At 45.1% G+C, this 22,500-nt stretch overlaps 3 protein-coding genes and 2 long non-coding RNA genes across 8 annotated transcripts in view; 2 read left to right on the top strand and 3 right to left on the bottom strand.

The window, feature by feature from the left end:
• Positions 1 to 4,969, top strand: part of pcsk1nl (proprotein convertase subtilisin/kexin type 1 inhibitor, like) — an 8,390-nt gene extending 3,421 nt beyond the window's left edge. The window contains exons 2-5 of the mRNA XM_061058404.1: positions 2,204 to 2,459; positions 2,559 to 2,805; positions 2,910 to 3,023; positions 3,764 to 4,969. Of these exons, the coding sequence (XP_060914387.1) occupies positions 2,204 to 2,459; positions 2,559 to 2,805; positions 2,910 to 3,023; positions 3,764 to 4,160 (1,014 nt within the window). The 3' untranslated portion in view covers positions 4,161 to 4,969. The remainder of the gene's footprint in view (positions 1 to 2,203; positions 2,460 to 2,558; positions 2,806 to 2,909; positions 3,024 to 3,763) is intronic.
• A 453-nt stretch (positions 4,970 to 5,422) lies between these two features.
• LOC132990289 (uncharacterized) overlaps positions 5,423 to 22,500 on the top strand; it is a 49,934-nt gene continuing 32,856 nt past the window's right edge. Inside the window, exon 1 of the long non-coding RNA XR_009676039.1 lies at positions 5,423 to 6,759. This is a non-coding gene — a long non-coding RNA (uncharacterized LOC132990289). The remainder of the gene's footprint in view (positions 6,760 to 22,500) is intronic.
• Positions 5,987 to 12,889, bottom strand: lhfpl4b (LHFPL tetraspan subfamily member 4b). Of its 3 annotated transcripts, XR_009676032.1 has the most exons (8): positions 12,539 to 12,889; positions 9,035 to 9,255; positions 8,704 to 8,908; positions 8,377 to 8,456; positions 8,106 to 8,253; positions 7,181 to 7,218; positions 6,994 to 7,099; positions 5,987 to 6,961 (listed from the first exon to the last, which is right to left on the bottom strand). XR_009676032.1 is itself a non-coding variant. In XM_061058452.1 (7 exons), the coding sequence occupies exons 1-6, from the start codon at positions 12,741 to 12,743 to the stop codon at positions 7,190 to 7,192; spliced, it is 888 nt and encodes a 295-aa protein (XP_060914435.1). In that variant the 5' UTR covers positions 12,744 to 12,889; the 3' UTR covers positions 5,987 to 7,099; positions 7,181 to 7,189. The 3 variants fall into 3 exon arrangements, 2 of the variants coding, with proteins under 2 accessions (XP_060914435.1, XP_060914436.1); XM_061058452.1 differs by having other exon boundaries at positions 5,987 to 7,099; XM_061058453.1 differs by lacking the exon at positions 12,539 to 12,889 and adding an exon at positions 12,236 to 12,517 and having other exon boundaries at positions 5,987 to 7,099.
• LOC132990288 (uncharacterized) lies at positions 13,939 to 16,589 on the bottom strand. Its single transcript, XR_009676038.1, has 2 exons — positions 16,557 to 16,589; positions 13,939 to 16,522 (listed from the first exon to the last, which is right to left on the bottom strand). It is a non-coding gene; the product is annotated as an uncharacterized LOC132990288 (long non-coding RNA).
• hdac6 (histone deacetylase 6) overlaps positions 17,857 to 22,500 on the bottom strand; it is a 16,890-nt gene continuing 12,246 nt past the window's right edge. The window contains exons 17-25 of one of the 2 annotated variants that reach the window (XM_061058430.1): positions 21,741 to 21,888; positions 21,536 to 21,664; positions 21,201 to 21,369; positions 19,415 to 19,620; positions 19,143 to 19,335; positions 18,914 to 19,063; positions 18,496 to 18,673; positions 18,281 to 18,417; positions 17,857 to 18,199 (exon numbers count right to left, since the gene is read on the bottom strand). In XM_061058430.1, coding sequence (XP_060914413.1) covers positions 17,957 to 18,199; positions 18,281 to 18,417; positions 18,496 to 18,673; positions 18,914 to 19,063; positions 19,143 to 19,335; positions 19,415 to 19,620; positions 21,201 to 21,369; positions 21,536 to 21,664; positions 21,741 to 21,888 — 1,553 coding nt within the window. In that variant the 3' untranslated portion in view covers positions 17,857 to 17,956. The remainder of the gene's footprint in view (positions 18,200 to 18,280; positions 18,418 to 18,495; positions 18,674 to 18,913; positions 19,064 to 19,142; positions 19,336 to 19,414; positions 19,621 to 21,200; positions 21,370 to 21,535; positions 21,665 to 21,740; positions 21,889 to 22,500) is intronic. The other variant, XM_061058429.1, reaches the window with a different exon arrangement.

Raw genomic sequence — 22,500 nt, 5'->3', positions numbered from 1 at the left:
CATTTGCTTTATCATTTTGAAAAAATGCCCCGCTAAATTTGTATCATAATTCAAATGAAAAAGCTCATTTTAAAATGAAAATACAGGAACAGAAACATGTTTTAATTTTCAGATTATAGGTGCATTATTTGACCTATATTTAAAATGAATATTCAGTTATCCAGTTTGCATTATACTTTTACTCTCTATGTATGCATATTGTATGACATCATTCAAATGAAAACTAAAAGGTCTTTGGCTTTTCCTTTTCAAACTTGCCGTGCTAAAAAGTGATCATAATTCAAACTCGAAAACGAAATGGCAAAGTGGACGGCGCAGGAAAGTGACGTCAGACTCCAGCTCCCAGGTGAACGTAATGTTTACAGTCTATGAGGCGAGCGGGCAGAACGCGCAGCACGATGGGTGGCGGGGTGAATCTTTAACACTAGGGCAGACTTTAGTTCACACTGTGATGCAGGTGGCGATCGGAGTGTTTTTTTCAGCGCACACTGAACTTTCAGCGAGACGACGCAGCAGCTTTATAACCAGAGCTGCCAAGTCTCACGCGTGACACCATGCCCACTATCTCTGACCGTGAGAGTCACTCAGCATCTGCACGCCGTGAAATTCACACAGACGTGTCCTAAGACCGGTTTATTGATAGATTATAGATCACTCTCTTCTCTGCTTAACTTAGTTACATTAAAAAAGATTATCGATTGAATTTTCTGTTTCTAATAATCTCTCCAGCTCTGTGCACAAAGTGTCTCTCATCCTCTGTGCGTAATGGCTCACACTCTCCCTCTCGACCGACTGTATGAGCTCTCTCTCCCTTTCAGAGGTTGTTTTGTAGTTATTAAAAGAATAATCAACTACAACGCCAAAACTGAATCAAAATCAGGGCAACAACTAGTTTGGAGCTTGTACCAGCGTTAAAGATTCACCCCGCCACCCATCGTGCTGCGCGTTCTGCCCGCTCGCCTCAGACTGTAAACATTACGTTCACCTGCCTGGGAGCTGGAGTCTGACGTCTCTTTCCTGCGCCGTCCACTTTGCCATTTCGTTTTCGAGTTGGTTTGAATTATGATCACTTTTTAGCACGGCAAGTTTGAAAAGGAAAAGCCAAAGACCTTTTAGTTTTCATTTGAATGATGTCATACAATATGCATACATAGAGAGTAAAAGTATAATGCAAACTGGATAACTGAATATTCATTTTAAATATAGGTCAAATAATGCTCCTATAATCTGAAAATTAAAAGATATTTCTGTTACTGTATTTTCATTTTAAAATGAGCTTTTTCATTTGAATTATGATACAAATTTAGCGGGGGATTTTTTCAAAATGATAACGCAAATGTAATTTTCTTCATTTAATTTAGTCAAAGAATGTGCATTTTTGAAGTTGAAAACTAAAATTCTAATTAGATAAATTAATCATCATTTTATTTTTGAGTCAAATAATACACTCATTAAAAAGCATTTCTGTTAATGCATTTGAATTTTCAAATTAGCTTTATCATTTGAATTCTGATCACTAATCGCTTCCATACCCTTAGAGCAGCAGGTGTGTAGTCTCTCCTCATCTCCACCTGCACCTGTCTGCAGCTTCCTGTTTGTTACTGACGTCCTGCCTGCGTACTGCGTCATAACCTAATGAACCAATCAAAAACAGCCTTAATAACAGCACGTTTTAAAAATAAATACTTTACAGAGACGTGACCTTAAAAACATATATTTCTTGTTTTGTGTTTTTATTTTGTTTCTAATAAACTTTTTAAATTAGTAAATATTATTTAGTTTCTCTTATATGCCGGATTCTGATTGGCTTAGAGGGCAGCCAATCAGGTAGTGTACGGACATTGGAGTGAAATAATAATCATTTTAACATAAATAATAATGATACGACATCATCAGGTGTTAAAGCAGCTCAAAGAGGTGCACAATGACTTCATTCACAACTTTATTTAAATGACAAACGTTAACGCTCAGCTCAGGTGTTCATCAGATGAGAGCGGAGAGACTCTGATCTGATCTCTGGTCAGCAGCAGGAGGGGCACGGCGGGATTATCGAGGGAGGATTAGGGGGAGTTACTTTCTATTATTAAATCCTCTTTTACCACTAATAACCTCAAATAAAACCTGATTTGTTAAATAAAACCGGTGAAACACGATATTAATAAAACTCCAAACAACTCTTTTAATTCTTCTCTTTGGCTTTCAGCCTCTACCTGCAGGTCGCGGCGGGGGGCGTGGCCTGGATGTCTCTGTGGGCGAAGCCAGACGGCAGCGCAGAGACCTCCCTAACCTGCTGCCCTATGAGGACCGGATGATGTCATATCCCACCTCTCAGGGAGGAGGAGGAGCCAATGACCCATACTACCAAACAGATGACTGGAGAGGGCGGGGCTTGGACCAGGCCCTGCAGCGATTGGTGGAGAGGGACCAGAGACGGGTTCAAGAGGAGGAGCAGCGAGCAGGTTGGAGAGCTGTCACCTTTTCACTCACAAACAATGGCTTTTCAGATGTCTGATATTTCTGTTTTTTAAAAGCTGTTGACCAATTCATCTCGTTCTCAGCGTACCTTTCGTCTCTGCTCCGCCTACTGAGCGAGGCGGAGAGCGCCGGATTGGTCAACCCAGGTGACGTTGAGGTGGTGGAGGAAGAAGAGGATGAGGAGGATGATCAGGAGACACCTGGAGACTTCCAGGGCCCTGCCCCTCCAGACTACGATGAGACAGGGGGGCGGGGCCTGAGCATGGGGAGGCCCCCTGCTGCCTGGTGGGGCCTCCTGGAGCCCCAGTTAGCTCAGGCCCTGCTGGACAGGTGAACACCACTTCACTGGAGTTAAAACATTCATTCAAATCTCCTCTAGAATATTTATCATGAGTCAAAGTGAGTGATTGTAACCTGCGATCTCTGATCATCAGGATGGAGCCTCAGGTGGCTCAGAATCTGCTGGAGAGAGCGAGACAGGAGAGACTCCGTCAGGCCGGTCGACTTTCATCAGGAGCAAGCCGAGCAGGAGAGCAGGAGGCTCTGAGGTGACCAATCACAAACTGACACGTCAACCAATCAATCAATGAGATAAAAAAAAACAATCAATCAACTGAATCTTCCATTTCAACGTGTGAATCCTCTCGGTAAATCATGTGAACAGCGTGTCCTTACACAGCGCCGAGTCCAGAGTCTGTCGGGGCCCCTCCGACCACCGTCTGCCAGTGTCCCAACGCTCTTACTCTTTCTTTAATAATTCCTCTTATTTTTCCTTCAGTGACTTTCATTCTGATAAGCAGGGTAATGAGAGTAATTACAAGTAATTTTATTTGTATAATTGCTGTCAGATGGGGCCCCCTTAGGGAGGTTTCCTACTGTCATTGCAAAATATGCGTGTTCGTCAGCCCTCTGGGACCCCTTACTGGCCTGGGGCCCCAAGCAGCGCCTCTGTCCTTACAGCGTGCAACATGAGCAAGCGTCTGCAACAGAATCAGTTTGATTCCATTGTTTCCCACTGGAGAGTCCTAACAGGCCGTGCATTCAGTTCTGTTCTGATTCTGATATTTTTGTTGTCCTAACTCATAATGTTGTTGTTGTTGTTGTTGGTATTATGTGTGAGGTGACACAAAGCTGAAGTAAACCAGACTTTGCGTTGTGTTGGCTTCACATGAAGCAGCGACAACCGTCAGGATTTTCAAATAAAATGTTTTAAACTGAACTGTAAATTAAAATAAAAAAATCAAATAATACTTTCACTAACGCTGTCTCTACATCTCATCCTCCTCAGACGTCTGGTTGCTAAGTTACTGTCCAATATTGGCCCTGACAGCGGCGCTGTGATGTCATCTGGCCGCAGAATGAGGAGGGACGTGTCCTTCACGTCACCTGAACCCATAAGCTCCTCCCACAGAAGAACCCGACGTTCCCTTGACGACTTGGCTCCTCCGTCGCCCAGCGATGACCCCCCTCTGCTCAGAGTGAAGAGGCTGGATGATGTCGAGGAGGATGAGGATAAGCTCCGCCCCGCCGCCGCCGGGCTGCAGAGGATGAAACGCATTGATACCATGGCAACCCCTGACATGGAAGAACTGAATCATGGGAGTCGTAGGCGCCGGAGGAGAGCTGTCCTGAACTACGACCCCCAGATACTGATTGATCAGATTCTAGATTACATGAGGGAGTAAGAGGAGAGGAAAGGAAAGGAGAAGAAAGGAAAGTAAGAGAGGAAGGGAAGAAGGAGGAGAGGAGACAAGGAAAGGTGAGGTGAGGAGAGAAAACAGATGAAGGAGAGGAAACAAGGAGAGGAAGTGTAGGAGGAGATAGAGCAGATGGAGGGATGAGGAGAACGTATATTTTGTTGTATTCTAACATGATTTTTTGTGTCTATTTTGATCGTTTATTATTTTGCTGCTTTTGTGAAAACGTGTCTGATCAGTTGTTTATCGTTATCGTGGCGAGAAGACGTGATGGAGGACTGAGAGGAACAGAGATAATATCCTTGAAAGTTTCCTGAACTTGACAACATAATCTGGTACTAATCATGGGAACAAATGAGGAGGACAAACAGCATGCATGTTTAAAAAGAGAAGCTGTTGACGTTCTATCATTAATGTAATTATGTGAAAATCATTATAAATATTATTTTATCTTCTGATGAATATATTTAATGAATATCAGAATACCACAGAATTGAAGACTGGATTTAAGACATTTCAAGTGTAAAAAATCGTGTCATCTGCATAGAGACGCACAGTCAATACAGAAAAAATAAGTGGTCGGAGTACCGTTGTTTGGGGGACGCCTTTCTCTACTTTAACTTGTGTTCAATCTCTGAACCCATCTGCTATCGTCTGATAACGATGTATGCCTCCGGGAGCGACACTGACCATCTCTGAATATCCGGTTTAGCTAGCAGTTAGCGTTAAACACCTTCCAGCGCAGTGAGAATTCCTTTTCCGTGCGCTGCATAGTTTACAGAACAGGTAACAACTCGTTACTCGTTCAAAATGAGTGCTCAAATCAAGCCCTTGGTGAAGCACCCGTTTATCGATTTGTGGTGAGCCTCAGTTTAACTCTAAATAGTAAGTTACACCGAGACTTCCCTCTGTCTTCTTCAGCGGTTTGAATCTGAAATAGAAAATGATTTTCATCTGATTTAGTCACATCATTAACGTAACGTCTAAAGTAATAACATCATGAGACAAGCTTCAACAGGTCTGTCCTCGAGAGAAGAAGAAAACAAAATGTTAGGTCTTCAAATGTTAAATTGTTGAATGGAGGTCTGATCATTTGTGATGCATTTAAGGAAGTCAGGAAAACTGATCGCTAATGATACAATGCAAGCAGATTATTCAACATGTGCTGTAAGAAAATGCCATGATTATATCTGTAATTTTAAATAGAGCTCCATACTTTTGGAGACATTTCCTGACTCATCAGTCAGCTCAACAAAACCAAAAAATCTTGCTCTTTTTTTGACCTGTGAAAAGTACCAAAATGTAGTGTTGTTGTTTTCAGGAAAGTTTTGATGAAATTAAACACATGTCCTTATATAATTTCTGCAGAGCGGCTCTTTAAAACTTTAAAAGAACTTTAAAAGAACTTCACCCAGCTAACAGCTGCCTAGCAACAGAGTCGGAAGCTTTCCGATTGGTTGTTTCCGGCAGTGATGGTGACTTGGAGTTTTGTTTGACACCCAAAAGAATTTAAAAAAATCATTAAAGGTTCAAAAACACCTTCGCACTGAATCCACTGTCCCTCCATCAGTGTGAATGTGTTTGTGAAAGAAACAAACAGAAGGATGATAAATAGTGACCGTAACCATGGCGACAGTAATCAGCTCTGTGATTGGTTTGTTTTTTCGTTGTTTTCATGTAGTTCAGTAACGTCTGCAGCAGCTCTGTCAGTGAAATCACTCGTCTGTCTGTAGTAAAAACTCTCTGAATTAAAGTCAATATCCACCAACAGACGCCATGTTTCCTTCTTTATCAACAATACACACAAAAGATAATATCTTTAATTAATTTATTTATCTTTGAACAGAAACACACATGAACTCTGTTGATCACAGTCTGATCGACACACATGCATGATTCACTCTGTACACACAAACAACATGTAACAACCTGCACACACACATTTCGCTACAAAATCTACAAAACTATAAAAACTGTTTCTCTTCTCGGTCTACAGGAACACATTAGGGACATTTTTAGTGTGAGATTTTTACTACTTTTACTCTATAAACACTTTAACACTTTCTGTAACATGGCAACAAAGATTTGTATTTGGCACTAGTGTCACCACGGCTACATTAATTTACTCTTTGATTTAAAGAAAGAATGTTCCACATGTTCCACATAAATAAATCATAAAGTCTGTCCTGTGTAAATGTGTCTCTGAGTCCTGACTGTCTACAATGAGGGAGAAGCTCGAGTCCCGCTGGCTGTGTTGTTGTCAGAGCCGTGTTTACATGGACGGGACGGCCGGCTCCTCCCCTTGTGTATAAAAGCTGTTTTAGTCAAGAACTAGAGAGAAGAAGAAGAACATACTCACTGATTATTTGGATGTTAGTAAGAGTTTTTAGATCACGCTCATTCTGTGTCAGTTTACATGAAATGTGAAGCTACGAGCTAACTAAAGAGCGCTAACATTAGCATGCTAACACAACAATGCAGGACACAGCTGATTGTAGCTCGAGCAAAGAACAAATTTGACCGCTTAATTACGGTGCGTTCTAATTGATAACTCCTTCATGCGAATGTGAGTGAAGGGGGGTTGGAGGTGTGTCTCTGCAGGAGAGCGGAGGCTTCAGTATGGAGGAGGCGTGGCCTAACAGCAGTTTGTTTTGTTTTCATGCTAGAGCTCACGAGCGACATCTACTGGATCAAAAAGTAGCACATTCTTCCTTTAAACATTTGTGTGTTTTAAATGATCACACTGTTTTAAAAACAGGTTGCTGCTGTGAGCGGAGGAGACGAGGAGACAAGGAGACGAGGAGACGAGGAGACGAGGAGAACTGCTGCGTCCTTCTTCTGGATCTTTTTGACGTTTGTCCCCTCTGACGGAGATAATGACGAAGAGGAAGGATGGAGAAATCAGGAGGAGTGAAGACTAATCCAGCCTAAAGAGGAGGAAAAGGAAGTAAAGAGAGTTAGTCTGAAGCATTGAAGAGACGGTGACAGAAGAAGAAGAAGAGACTCACCTGGTGACTCTACGCCGACATCAGCAGACCTGTAGTCACTGAAAACACAAAAGAAAGTCTCATTATCAAAGTGTTTATCTTTCTGCTGCTAATGCTAAGCTAAGTGAAACGAGCAGTTACTTGTACCTGCTGCTAATGCTAAGCTAAGTGAAACCAGCAGTTACATGAACCTGCTGCTAATGCTAAGCTAAGTGAAACCAGCAGTTACATGAACCTGCTGCTAATGCTAAGCTAAGTGAAACCAGCAGTTACTTGTACCTGCTGCTAATGCTAAGCTAAGTGAAACCAGCAGTTACATGAATCTGCTGCTAATGCTAAGCTAAATGAAACTAGCAGTTACATGAACCTGCTGCTAATGCTAAGCTAAGTGAAACCAGCAGTTACATGAACCTGCTGCTAATGCTAAGCTAAGTGAAACCAGCAGTTACATGAACCTGCTGCTAATGCTAAGCTAAGTGAAACCAGCAGTTACATGAACCTGCTGCTAATGCTAAGCTAAGTGAAACCAGCAGTTACATGAACCTGCTACTAATGCTAAGCTAAGTGAAACGAGCAGTTACTTGTACCTGCTGCTAAGGCTAAGCTAAGTGAAACCAGCAGTTACATGAATCTGCTGCTAATGCTAAGCTAAGTGAAACTAGCAGTTACATGAACCTGCTGCTAATGCTAAGCTAAGTGAAACCAGCAGTTACATGAACCTGCTGCTAATGCTAAGCTAAGTGAAACGAGCAGTTACTTGTACCTGCTGCTAATGCTAAGCTAAGTGAAACCAGCAGTTACATGAACCTGCTGCTAATGCTAAGCTAAGTGAAACCAGCAGTTACATGAACCTGCTGCTAATGCTAAGCTAAGTGAAACCAGCAGTTACATGAACCTGCTGCTAATGCTAAGCTAACCGGACCCTTCAGATGTGTCTGTTTCTCACCTTCCTTTGCGTCTGGTGGCAGCAGGGCGTCCTGTCTGTTGGCGAGAACGAAGGCCAACGTGGCCAAGATGGCGGCGTCCAGAATCCCCAGGATGGCCAGGATGTAGGCCCAGTGGACGGAACAGTTACCTGGAGAGAAACTGCCCACCTGGAGGCAAACACAGGATCAGTGTTAGTAATGCAGATCACATCGTTTTGACTAGAATCAAATTGAAGTTTAAAAGTCTGTTGTCATGACGACGCTCTGCAGAACAACTTTTACGATCCTCACCGAGTCGCCACACAGCGCCCTCATCTCTGGACTCTCCCACGAGTCGGGAAACAGGAGACAGGCCAACGCCAGACAGAAACCTGAGGAGACAGACGGACACATTAGAGAAAGGGGCGGGGCATCAATACAAGACTCCACCAATCAGCTCCCTTGGCATGTCTAGGCTACAAATCACATCAACAGCTTAATATCTCAGTGAACGTTCTGGGGGTAATTTGGCTTCACTTTTGTGCAGTGGGAGGAGACAGAGACGTGTTGTCCATGTTAATATACAGTCTGTATGAGCATGGCGTCCTCTGACAGCTGATAGCGTGGAGACGCACTGACCTGCGGTGAGCTGCAGCCACGCACAGATCTTGTAGACGGTCGCAGCGCTGCAGAACCTGAAGAGACAGAGACAGAGGACGCTCGTCCACACCGCCCACAGAGACACGCCCACCAACACCGCCACCGACTGGAAGGACGGCAGAGGAGACAGACTGGAAAGACGGCCGCGACAGTCCGGGACCGGCCAGTCCGACTCCACACACACCTGAGGAGGAGGCGGGGACACGCGGAGTAAAGATACTCGACATATCGATAGAATCTCTTTTTTAAAAACGGTTTCATCAGACAGATGTTTGGAAACACCTTCACACTGTAAAAACATGTTTCTCACCTCGAAGAGTCCAAGGGTGCCGCTGGGGGGGACTGGCCCCGCCCCCTGGTGGCGGGTTTCTGCGGTGCCGATCCAGGACGGCTGCACGAGGACGACCACCTGGATGATGGCGAAGCAGAGCGTGCAGACGGCCCAGAGCACGCCCACCGCCCGGGCGCTTCGTACGAACTCCGTCTGATAGAGACGAGAGAGGTCGGCGAGGGCGGGCGACGCCGACATGACTGAGAGAGAGAGAGTTTCAGATGTAATTTATTATATCGTGTAGACCTATAAACCTGCTGCTAATGCTAAGCTAAGTGAAACCAGTAGTTACATGAACCTGCTGCTAATGCTAAGCTAAGTGAAACCAGCAGTTACATGAACCTGCTGCTAATGCTAAGCTAAGTGAAACCAGTAGTTACATGAACCTGCTGCAAATGCTAAGCTAAGTGAAACCAGCAGTTACATGAACCTGCTGCTAATGCTAAGCTAAGTGAAACCAGCAGTTACATGAACCTGCTGCTAATGCTAAGCTAAGTGAAACCAGCAGTTACATGAACCTGCTGCTAATGCTAAGCTAAGTGAAACCAGCAGTTACATGAACCTGCTGCTAATGCTAAGCTAAGTGAAACCAGCAGTTACATGAACCTGCTGCTAATGCTAAGCTAAGTGAAACCAGCAGTTACATGAACCTGCTGCTAATGCTAAGCTAAGTGAAACTAGCAGTTACTTGTACCTGCTGCTAATGCTAAGCTAAGTGAAACCAGCAGTTACACGAACCTGCTGCTAATGCTAAGCTAAGTGAAACCAGCAGTTACATGAACCTGCTGCTAATGCTAAGCTAACCGGACTCTTTTCTGCAGAAAAACAAAAATGGAGTCTGATATTTATTTTAAATCGTGTTCTTCTACTTTAAAGATATTCTCTGATATTGTTCCTTTCTGATACGTTTTCATGCAGTTACTGTGTTTGTATTTAATTTCGTATGTATTTAACAAGTTTTGGTTTTGATAAATGTTTGTGTTCAGAGCCTATAGACAGGTGTGTTCAGAGCCTATAGACAGGTGTGTTCAGAGCCTATAGACAGGTGTGTTCAGAGCCTACAGACAGGTGTGAGATGAGCCTATAGACAGGTGTGAGATGAGCCTACAGACAGGTGTGAGATGAGCCTACAGACAGGTGTGTTCAGAGCCTATAGACAGGTGTGTTCAGAGCCTACAGACAGGTGTGTTCAGAGCCTATAGACAGGTGTGAGATGAGCCTACAGACAGGTGTGTTCAGAGCCTATAGACAGGTGTGTTCAGAGCCTATAGACAGGTGTGTTCAGAGCCTATAGACAGGTGTGAGATGAGCCTATAGACAGGTGTGAGATGAGCCTATAGACAGGTGTGAGATGAGCCTACAGACAGGTGTGAGATGAGCCTATAGACGGGTGTGAGATGAGCCTACAGACAGGTGTGTTCAGAGCCTATAGACAGGTGTGTTCAGAGCCTACAGACAGGTGTGAGATGAGCCTATAGACAGGTGTGAGATGAGCCTATAGACAGGTGTGTTCAGAGCCTATAGACAGGTGTGTTCAGAGCCTATAGACAGGTGTGAGATGAGCCTATAGACAGGTGTGTTCAGAGCCTACAGACAGGTGTGTTCAGAGCCTACAGACAGGTGTGAGATGAGCCTATAGACAGGTGTGAGATGAGCCTATAGACAGGTGTGTTCAGAGCCTATAGACAGGTGTGTTCAGAGCCTATAGACAGGTGTGAGATGAGCCTATAGACAGGTGTGTTCAGAGCCTACAGACAGGTGTGAGATGAGCCTATAGACAGGTGTGTTCAGAGCCTACAGACAGGTGTGAGATGAGCCTATAGACAGGTGTGAGATGAGCCTACAGACAGGTGTGTTCAGAGCCTATAGACAGGTGTGTTCAGAGCCTACAGACAGGTGTGTTCAGAGCCTATAGACAGGTGTGTTCAGAGCCTACAGACAGGTGTGTTCAGAGCCTATAGACAGGTGTGAGATGAGCCTATAGACAGGTGTGAGATGAGCCTACAGACAGGTGTGAGATGAGCCTATAGACAGGTGTGTTCAGAGCCTATAGACAGGTGTGAGATGAGCCTATAGACAGGTGTGAGATGAGCCTACAGACAGGTGTGTTCAGAGCCTATAGACAGGTGTGAGATGAGCCTATAGACAGGTGTGAGATCAGCCTATAGACAGGTGTGAGATGAGCCTATAGACAGGTGTGTTCAGAGCCTACAGACAGGTGTGTTCAGAGCCTATAGACAGGTGTGAGATGAGCCTATAGACAGGTGTGTTCAGAGCCTATAGACAGGTGTGTTCAGAGCCTATAGACAGGTGTGTTCAGAGCCTATAGACAGGTGTGAGATGAGCCTACAGACAGGTGTGTTCAGAGCCTATAGACAGGTGTGAGATGAGCCTACAGACAGGTGTGTTCAGAACCTATAGACAGGTGTGAGATGAGCCTACAGACAGGTGTGAGATGAGCCTATAGACAGGTGTGAGATGAGCCTACAGACAGGTGTGAGATGAGCCTATAGACAGGTGTGAGATGAGCCTACAGACAGGTGTGAGATGAGCCTATAGACAGGTGTGAGATGAGCCTACAGACAGGTGTGTTCAGAGCCTATAGACAGGTGTGAGATGAGCCTACAGACAGGTGTGTTCAGAGCCTATAGACAGGTGTGAGATGAGCCTATAGACAGGTGTGTGATGAGCCTACAGACAGGTGTGAGATGAGCCTACAGACAGGTGTGAGATGAGCCTACAGACAGGTGTGAGATGAGCCTATAGACAGGTGTGTTCAGAGCCTATAGACAGGTGTGTTCAGAGCCTATAGACAGGTGTGTTCAGAGCCTACAGACAGGTGTGAGATGAGCCTATAGACAGGTGTGAGATGAGCCTATAGACAGGTGTGTTCAGAGCCTATAGACAGGTGTGAGATGAGCCTATAGACAGGTGTGAGATGAGCCTATAGACAGGTGTGTTCAGAGCCTATAGACAGGTGTGTTCAGAGCCTATAGACAGGTGTGTTCAGAGCCTATAGACAGGTGTGAGATCAGCCTATAGACAGGTGTGCAGGAGTTTGTCTGCACGTTTTGGTAATTTAAATAAATAAATATCTCAATATCAGGTGTCTCGACTTCTACTTGTGTTGGTATCGATCAGGGATCAGTATCTTCAGCTCTGACTGACGCTTCAGCTCACCTCGTTTACCTGAAGCACAGCGACCAATCACAGCTGCAGAAACAGTCACAGCTCTGAGGGGTCCGTGAACACAACATGAAGAAGCTGCGTGTTCAGACTCCGACAGATTCACATGTTCAATTACATTCAGCAGCGTTAGTCTGAGCGGAGCAGCCAATCACAAGCGAACATCAGAATATAAACAGTCTGAACCGACGGTTACATCATCCTCTGTTCTTTACCGACACACACACAAAGACGGTGTGTGTGTATTCACAAAGAAACGATCTAAAATCAGATGAGAGAAGAAAACCGGAAACAAACCTGCAGCCGGAGGATGTCCACCTGTCTGTCTCTCTCCTAATCTGTCTGTCTGTCTCTGTGTGTGTGTGTGTGTGTGTGTGTGTGTGTGTGTGTGTGTGTGTGTGTGTGTGTGTGTGTGTGTGTGTTTGCCTGCAGGATGAGAGGATGCAGGAGGAGAGAAGAGAGAGGATGCAGCAGCTCGAAATCCCCGGATGTAGATCTTCATCCGTCAACAACCCGATCTTTCTGTATTTTACACTAAAACAAACCGTCATGTGTTTCTATACGACGTGACGTCACACCATTGAATCATGTTTTTTATTTTTTAGTATAAGATGTCCGAGCTGAGTCTGCGTCACAGCAGCAGAAACATCTGGACTGATGACGTCAGACGGATCAACATCAAACCTTCTTCCGTGCAGCTCATCGTCACAGCGCTGCTTTAATATTTAAATTAAATTATAAATGAAGACTAAAATAATATGATTAAAACTCTAACTCTATATCGGTGTGGTATTAATATGACTAAAGTATCAGATCTAAAAATAAAAATAATTGTTAGGCTTTTATTTTGAACTTTTTGACCTAAAGCTGAGCGTACTTTACTTGTTTGCTGTGTGCTTTTATTTTGAAATACAGTAAGGCCCTTCCTGTAGATGGAAGGTTAGGACATGAAGTTTAGCCCAGAAACAGGAAGTGATTAGGGATCCCAAAGTGAGGTCAAACAGCTTAAAGGAACGGCAACAAAGGTCAATGTGTGATGTCATAAGGTCACTGTGTGATGTCATAAGGTCAATGTGTGATGTCATAAGGTCAATGTGTGATGTCATAAGGTTGATAAAACTGTCTGATTAAGGAAGCTGGTGGAGCAGTGGGTAGTGCGCGCGCCCCATGTACGGAGGCTTTAGTACTCCAAGTGGGCGGCCCAGGTTTAAATCCGGCCTGTGACTCCTTTCCTTCATGTCATTCCTCTCTCTCTCTCTGTCTGTCTGTCTCTCTGACTCTCTCTCTCTGACTCTCTGTCTCTCTCTGTCTGTCTCTCTCTCTCTGTCTGTCTCTCTGACTCTCTCTCTCTCTCTCTGACTCTCTGTCTCTCTCTCTGTCTCTCTCTCTGACTCTCTGTCTGTCTCTCTCTGTCTGCCTCTGTCTCTCGGACTCTCTCTCTCTCTCTGACTCTCTGTCTCTCTCTCTGACTCTCTCTCTCTCTGACTCTCTCTCTGACTCTCTCTCTCTCTCTGACTCTATCCTCCGTCCTCTCTCTACATTAAATCTTAAAAAAGCAAACAGACTGATAAGTGGATTGTAGAATTGTCTCGTTCTTGGAGCACTCTGGTCTCAGTCAGTGTGGTCTTGACTCCCAGGTCTATAAATAATCCTTTATAAAGATCTGAACATGAACTGATGAAACAGGAAACAGGAAGTGGTACAAACTTCAGTTTAATAAAAACATTTATAAACAAGCAGGAAGAAAAAAAACATGTTTGTTCATTAACAGATTATTGCACAGCACACAGACCTACACACACACACACACACACACACACACACACACACACACACACACACACACACACACACACACACACACACACACACACACACACACACACACACACACACACACACACACACACACACACACTGAATATAAACTCAAAGTTTACAGCTTCAAACTTTAAAGACGTCGTTTCTGTTTCTTCTTTTAAAATAGCAAAAAAAATCAACTTAAATAAAAGTTTTTAAAGCAGCTCAACAGTCTCTCTTCTGCTTTCAAAATAAAACTTCTTACTGCATCATCGTGTTTTTTCAACCCCATTACATCAGAATCTTTTTTTTTAACCTGCTCGTTCAAATCTTTTTTTTTGTTAACAGTTTTTAAAAACCCACAAATCTTTACTTGTTTCTTTTTTTAACTAAGTGAGAGAGAGAGAGAGGGAGAGGGAGAGAGAGACAGAGAGAGAGGGAGAGAGAGAGAGAGAGAGAGGGAGAGAGACAGAGAGAGAGGGAGAGAGAGAGAGAGAGAGAGACAGAGAGAGAGAGAGGGAGAGAGAGACAGAGAGAGAGGGAGAGAGAGAGAGAGAGGGAGAGAGACAGAGAGAGAGGGAGAGAGAGGGGAGAGAGAGAGACAGGGAGAGAGAGAGAGAGACAGAGAGATAGGGAGAGAGAGAGAGAGGGAGAGGAGAGAGAGAGGGAGAGAGAGGGGGAGAGAGGGAGAGAGAGGGAGAGAGAGAGGGAGAGAGAGAGAGAGAGGGAGAGGGGGGAGAGAGAGAGAGAGAGAGAGAGAGGGAGAGAGAGGGGGGAGAGAGGGAGAGAGAGAGAGAGAGAGGGAGAGAGAGGGGAGAGAGGGGGAGAGAGAGGGAGAGAGAGGGAGAGATAGAGAGAGAGGGAGAGAGGGAGAGAGAGAGAGGGGGAGAGAGAGCGAGAGAGAGAGCAGCAGGTTTCTCTCCTCGCTCGTCTCCAGCTTCACCCTCTCCTCTTTTCCAAACATTGCAGAAGTTTTTGTGCTTCTCAGACACTGTGAAGGAGTTTGTCTGCAATTTAAAAAAAACAAAACAAGAAATGATCCAACACTGGTCGTCTAGTACTTCTATTTCTGTGGGTAACAAACAGGTATCAATATCAAAATGAAATACCTAAAAAGTAAAATTGTCTCCTAAAAATGAAAGTTTTTCTTCTTTTCTTTGTTTTGACGCTCGTCTAAAACAAATCAGAAAACAAGCTGAGAAGTGTCACAGAGACATTTAGAGCACATACCTTTTTAGATTCCAAGTTGTTTTGTTCTTAGGTAAATTTGTAGTTAATCACTTTAAGTAAAGACATGGAAGCGTTTTGCATTCACTTGTGAAATAACGTTCTTCATTCAGAACAACCTGCAGAATTTTCTATTTTCTTGTAAGACATGTTCTCATAAAGGTCACAAATTTAAATCCTCTTCCTCATGTTCCTCTAACTCTAACATGTGTCTCTAGTCCGTCTACAAACCCCCCAATGAGGAGAAAAGTCCATCCTCTCCGTCTTTTCCCTGCTCCACTTTTCAGAAAATGTGTGCTCAAACAGGCCGTTTGGAGATTTTCCCTTCATGACATCACAAAGGGCAGTAGCCCCTCCCCCAGGTGGGTGACTCCTCCCACAGCTAGGTGTTTGTTCTGCCCTCTGAGTCTGCCTTCTCACCGTAAACAATAGGACATGGAGCGAGAAAGCACCGAGTACACCCAAGCCCTTCCAGAGAGGGGGCGTGGTCAGACACAGCTCATTTACATATTTAAAGGTACAGACACAGAAACAGCCTGTTCTGAGCAGGGCTGAAATAGAGGGGTTTATAGACATGATCAAATACAGGATCAGAGTGGATTTAGAACAAGAAACTTCACACACATGTTTTGAGGAGCTCTGACACTTATTTAAACTGAAGAAGAGGAGGAGGATATGTCACCTTTAATTGTCTTGTTTCTTTTGATTTTCTCAAGTGAATGTAAAACGCTTCGTTTAAACACGTCCAATAACGGCGTGCATTAGTTTGCTGACGTGTTTAAAAGCTGTCACAGTGATCGATGTGCTTCAGGTGGTCTGGACTCTGTTTCAGTTCTCACAGTGATCCATGAAACTAAAAACATAAACAGTTATTGAGCTGCTGTTGGTGGTGGGCGTGGCCTGCTGGTGACATCATCACTACTCTCAGTTTGGTCTTTTCTAATTGAACTTGAGGAGTCTGCTGGTGATTGGTCACATATTCAGCACCGCGCTGCAGTTACAAAAGAATCCAAATAAAAAAGATTTTTGTTTTTTTATGCTTTTTGAGTTTCTTTTTTTTTTTTTTTGCATGTGGGACACCGTAGATTTTTGCTGGATGGATTCAACTACATGTCCCACAAAGCACCAGTGCTGCTGGCTGTGGTATCCATGATGACACACTCAACAGTCCAATCACACAAAAGGAAGAGAGACAAGAAAAAAAAAGAGGGGGAAACAGACACAGCTCTCAGATTTTTAAACTACCGCCTTCACCTCCTCCTCCTCTTCATCACCTCCTCTTCATCACATCCTCCTCTTCATCACATCCTCCTCTTCATCCTCTCAGCTCCACGGAGCGATCTCCTCTCCAAACTTTGCAAAGTGAGCCGCATTTTTAGCTTCAAACAGAATCTAAGCAGAAAAAAGAAAGAAAGAAGAAGAATCTCAAATGTAGGTCTTTTTAAAAGTCTCCTTCAGTAAAACTCAGTTTAATCTGTTTCTGTGTAGACGGGGAAAAACGAGCGTCACGCTGTGCGCCGGTTTCTCCTCCGTGTGACGTCATCACTGGCAGACGTAACCAAACTAGCGCTGGTGCTAACAATGCTAACTGGACTTTTTACACGCTCACACATACACACACAGTTACTCACCCACTATGCTGAGACGCCTGATTGGACGACAGAGGTCGCTGCTTCATACAACACTCTGACCACACAAACCGCGTCCGCAAACTTTGATAGTTTCAGACAAACCCGGTGTGACTTCGGGTGATGCTAACACTTTGAAAATGAATTTGGCGGGCTCATGACAGCGCTAACGGTGATGTGTTTTTATGAGGAGATGTGCGATCTGAGCATGTGTGGATAGGAACAGATTTTGACCGTGTCAGAGCGTTTGCGGGTCAGTTGAAGGTACATCATTGTTTTGGATCATTGGTTTATTGTTTATGAGGATTATTAAAACGCTGACTCAGCTCAGAGTTACCTGGTTGTGGACGTACGACTCACACCTGTAGCACCACGCCGACAGGTCACAGAAGCTCAGGACCATCGGGTGTTCAGACACCACGCCGTGAGTCACCATGTGCTCGTTCACATATCGACCACAGAACACCTGAGACACACAGGGAACAGGTGACATCGTCAGCAGGTGAGACAGGTGACATCGTCAGGGAGTGAGACTCTTTCACAGAAGTGAGACAGGTCACCTGGTAGCAGGTGAGACAGGTCCAGTTCTCAGCGTCGGAGCCGCAGTCCTGACACGACTGGAAGACATCTATACCTGAGGGGGGGAGGGGCTTAACGGCATCCAGGTGGGGACACCAGGGCAGAGGGTCCACCACGTACAGAGGGGTCTGCAGTGAGACAGACAGACAGACAGGTTAATAACAGACAGACAGGTAAGTGAGTATGAAACAAGACAATATATACTCTCTCACGTCTGTTTGTCCTCCACACGTCACCTCTAGAGACATCTGAGACTTCGAATAACCACATGCTCCCTCTGATTCTGGCTCCACCCCCTTTTCTCCAGCTGGCTCGTCTCCAGGAGCAACAGACTCTGATGCTGCCACGGCAACAGCCTGTGAAGGGTTAATGAGATTTTTTTTCTAACACAGACACTTAATATTGAACAAACACATTTTCAGACTTTGCATGCAAAGGATCATGGGAAGTGTAGGCCTGATGACTGCAGACTGTAGAGACCCTAAAACGTCCTGATCACCTGAGGTTGAGGCTGTGGGCTCTCTCCTGATTGGCTCTGCTCAGGTGTCACTTCATCTGACTCCGTCTTCACTTCACCTCCACAGGTGACCTTCTCTGGGCTGGTGCGGACCTTCGGCCTGGCCCCGCCCACTGGTGTGGACGTGACAGGGCTGTGAATGGCTGAGTTATGGCTGAGGTCCAAACCGGCCAATCCCTGAGTGAGCTGATCCAGACTGTGCTCCGTCTGATTGGATGAGAAAAAAAAAAAAAGATAAAATAAAAGTTAGTTCATTTATTTTCCATCTTGTATTGTTTGTGTTTTTACCGTTGAGTCCTCCCGTCCTGTAGGGGGCAGAGGTGGTCTGTCTGCATTGCTCTGATCTGACTTCCTGCCTTTTCCTTTGGAACTACGTTTCCCACGATGCTTTGGTGAGGGCAGGGATGCCCGCAGAGACTCTGGAACTAAAAGAAATGTGATTAAATTAAACTCAACAGGAACAAATAAAAAACATAATGAATCAATTTAGAGTAACTACTGACTCTGTATCCTCAGGGACCTCCAGTAGGGGGCGTGGTGTCGGATCACTTGGTTTATCGTTGCCATGGCGCTGTGATGGGGAGGAGGGAGAGGCGTCACTAAGGAGGGAGGAGAGTCTCCTAGCAACACGCTGGTGCACATCGCCATGGAGTCAGAGATGGACGTCAGATTATAACCGCCCTGAAATACAAACATCAGTAACCATTACACCTGTGTGTGTGTGTGTGTGTGTGTGTGTGTGTGTGTGTGTTTGTTTGTGTGTGTGTGTGTGTGTGTGTGTGAGTGTTTATGTGTGTGTGTGTGTGTGTGAGTGTTTATGTGTGTGTGTTTGTTTGTGTGTGTGTGTGTGTGTGTGTGTGTGTGTGAGTGTTTATGTGTGTGTGTGTGTGTGTGTGTGTGTGAGTGTGTGTGTGTGTGTACCTCCAGTATGACTAGGACCCGCCCCCCAGCCAGTGACATCAGCTGGTGTGTAAAGTGGGCGTATCCCTCTGGAGTCACGTTATATCCACCGAGCGGATCCCCGCGAGCTGCATCGAACCCGGCCGACACCAGAACCAGGCCGGGGTTAAACTGCACAAAGGATCGACCAATCAGAGAGCTCTGTCTGGTCTAATGAGTGTGTGTGTGTGTGTGTTTGTGTGTGTGTTACCTCGGTGGCGATCGGCATAATGACTCGGTGAAAGGCAGCGAGGTAGTCTGAGTCGCCCATCCTCCCTCCGCTCCACGCCACGTTCACATTAAACCCCGCCCCCTTGGACACGCCAACCCTGTTTGGGGCTGCGTCCACTGACGACGGGAAGAATGTCCCGTTGTCATAGCGATGGAGGGAGATGTAGAGGACGCTGGAGAGAGAGTCCATCCAGATGTTTGGTCAATTTATTTTTTTATTTTATGTTCACTTACATCAAGACTCCTCCTCACCTGTCATCGTCTTCAAACATGTGCTGTGTCCCGTTGCCGTGGTGAACGTCCCAGTCCAGGATTAGGACTCGCAGCGGTGCACCCTGGGAAATTTTCTGAGCGTGGCGAGCAGCGAGCGCTGCGGTGTTGAAGAGACAGAAACCGCAGGGAGAGTCTCTCTCAGCATGATGACCAGGAGGACGAACGATCGCCACACCGTTACTCACCTGGACAGAGGAAGTGATGAAGTGTGTTACCTGTCCTGTGTGTTACCTGTCCTGTGTGTTACCTGTCCTGTGTGTCACCTGTCCTGTGTGTCACCTGTCCTGTGTGTCACCTGTCTTGTGTGTTACCTGTCCTGTGTGTTACCTGTCCTTTGTGTTACCTGTCCTGTGTTACCTGTCCTTGTGTTACCTGTCCTGTGTGTTACCTGTCCTGTGTGTTACCTGTCCTTTGTGTTACCTGTCCTGTGTTACCTGTTCTGTGTGTTACCTGTCCTGTGTGTTACCTGTCCTGTGTGTTACCTGTCCTTGTGTTACCTGTCCTGTGTGTTACCTGTCTTGTGTGTTACCTGTCCTGTGTGTTACCTGTCTTGTGTGTTACCTGTCCTGTGTGTTACCTGTCCTTGTGTTACCTGTCCTGTGTGTTACCTGTCTTGTGTGTTACCTGTCCTTTGTGTTACCTGTCCTTGTGTTACCTGTCCTGTGTGTTACCTGTCTTGTGTGTTACCTGTCCTTTGTGTTACCTGTCTTGTGTGTTACCTGTCCTTTGTGTTACCTGTCCTTGTGTTACCTGTCCTGTGTGTTACCTGTCCTGTGTGTTACCTGTCCTTGTGTTACCTGTCCTGTGTGTTACCTGTCCTTTGTGTTACCTGTCCTGTGTTACCTGTCCTGTGTGTTACCTGTCCTTTGTGTTACCTGTCCTTTGTGTTACCTGTTCTGTGTTACCTGTCCTGTGTGTTACCTGCCCTGTGTGTTACCTGTCCTTTGTGTTACCTGTCCTGTGTGTTACCTGTCCTTTGTGTTACCTGTCCTGTGTTACCTGTCCTTGTGTTACCTGTCCTGTGTGTTACCTGTCTTGTGTGTTACCTGTCCTGTGTGTTACCTGTCTTGTGTGTTACCTGTCCTGTGTTACCTGTCCTGTGTGTCACCTGTCCTGTGTGTCACCTGTCTTGTGTGTTACCTGTCCTGTGTGTTACCTGTCCTTTGTGTTACCTGTCCTGTGTTACCTGTCCTTGTGTTACCTGTCCTGTGTGTTACCTGTCCTGTGTGTTACCTGTCCTTTGTGTTACCTGTCCTGTGTTACCTGTTCTGTGTGTTACCTGTCCTGTGTGTTACCTGTCCTGTGTGTTACCTGTCCTTGTGTTACCTGTCCTGTGTGTTACCTGTCTTGTGTGTTACCTGTCCTGTGTGTTACCTGTCTTGTGTGTTACCTGTCCTGTGTGTTACCTGTCCTTGTGTTACCTGTCCTGTGTGTTACCTGTCTTGTGTGTTACCTGTCCTGTGTGTTACCTGTCCTTGTGTTACCTGTCCTGTGTGTTACCTGTCCTTTGTGTTACCTGTCCTGTGTTACCTGTCCTGTGTGTTACCTGTCCTTTGTGTTACCTGTCCTTTGTGTTACCTGTTCTGTGTTACCTGTCCTGTGTGTTACCTGTCCTTTGTGTTACCTGTCCTGTGTTACCTGTCCTTGTGTTACCTGTCCTGTGTGTTACCTGTCCTGTGTGTTACCTGTCTTGTGTGTTACCTGTCCTGTGTGTTACCTGTCCTGTGTGTTACCTGTCCTGTGTGTTACCTGTCCTGTGTGTTACCTGTCCTGTGAGGATGCTCTCCACAGCGTTGAAGCAGCTTCCTGCAGCCAGCAGAGCGGACGTGAAGCTCTGGTTGTTGAAGAAGATCGAGTTAAACTCGTTTCCCAGTTTGTTCAGATCTCTGGGCTTCATCCCTGCTGTGGCCTTCATCTGCTCAATGTGCTGCACACTACACACACACACACACACACACACACACACACACACACAGACAGACAGAAATCACATGTCTGATTACATTTAAAATATCAGATTTCATTAATCTGATTTAATCGTAAAACTCCTTCAATGTGCGCACAAATATGGTTACAAAATCAAAAATTAACGATGCATACCTGTGACACCTGGCCAGCTCCTCCTCTGTTGCTAGACGAGCTGGTATCCGTTGGCAACGTTTGACCAATCCCAGCTGCTGATGTTTGGAGAAGATCTTAGAGATTCTCTGAGGCTGTTCAGGATGATGTCTGCAGAGAGAGCGAGTCACATGACTGTTGAGTCAAACCTTTACCCCCACACATCACCTCATTTCAGGTAACTCACCTGTCCCACATGTTCATGTGCTCCATCATCCTCTCGTCATAAACCAGACCTGTTGTCGTGGTAACGGAGGGGGCGGGGCTGGACGGTTTCGTGCTCTGCTCATTGATAGGTGCTCTGATGACATGCCCCTCGGACAACGGACCGCCCTCTGCACAGGAAACAGGAAGAGAACAGGAAGTAACAAACACTGTGATCACACAGCGCCGTCATGCAACAGATTAAATTATAAAAACGACATCCAACATTCAGAAGAGTCTACTGATTACACGTTAAAACCTTTGTCATAAACTAGCTAAACCATGACTAATGTTTGACCGTTGCATCAACATTTGGAAAGATTTAAGTTTTAATTAATGAAACACAGCTGGATCTGATATAATATATTTTGTGTTTATGTTTGAGACCCCTTATTTCAGAGCTCATCTCTCCTTTGAGAAAATGTAATTATTATCATTTCTGCATCAAATACAGACGGGAGATCCCTGATGTAAAAAGGGAAAAAACAATGGCTCTAGTATGGAGCCTTGAGGTACATTATGTACTTTCGCCATAATGCATTTATTTACCAAAACACACCAAACGCTCTCTTTGAAGGACGTTTATGATCTGCATAACAGAGAAGGGTTTGTTACGATGTTGTCGATGCCTTGGTGATACTAAAGCAACAAAAATAGACACCCAATGGTTGGTAATTTATAGATTTTTTAAAATCAAAACATGCAGGCAAATTCCTGCAAACTGTCTAAATTGCTCAAATTTG

The sequence above is a fragment of the Labrus mixtus genome, chromosome 15 (genome assembly GCF_963584025.1).
Source record: "Labrus mixtus chromosome 15, fLabMix1.1, whole genome shotgun sequence".
Lineage (NCBI taxonomy): Eukaryota > Metazoa > Chordata > Actinopteri > Labriformes > Labridae > Labrus > Labrus mixtus.
The sequence above is the reverse complement of the archived record's forward strand: the minus strand, read 5'-3'. Positions and strand labels throughout refer to the sequence as shown.

Bases quoted from the DNA above. Each gene is read 5' to 3' on its own strand.
- lhfpl4b (XM_061058452.1), bottom strand. From the start codon at position 12,743: ATGAAGATCTACATCCGGGGATTTCGAGCTGCTGCATCCTCTCTCTTC. The intron at 9,256-12,538 runs GTTTGTTTCCGG...TCTCTCTCTCAG, and splicing joins TGGACATCCTCCGGCTGCAG to TCATGTCGGCGTCGCCCGCC. The intron at 8,909-9,034 runs GTGAGAAACATG...CCTCCTCCTCAG, and splicing joins GCACCCTTGGACTCTTCGAG to GTGTGTGTGGAGTCGGACTG.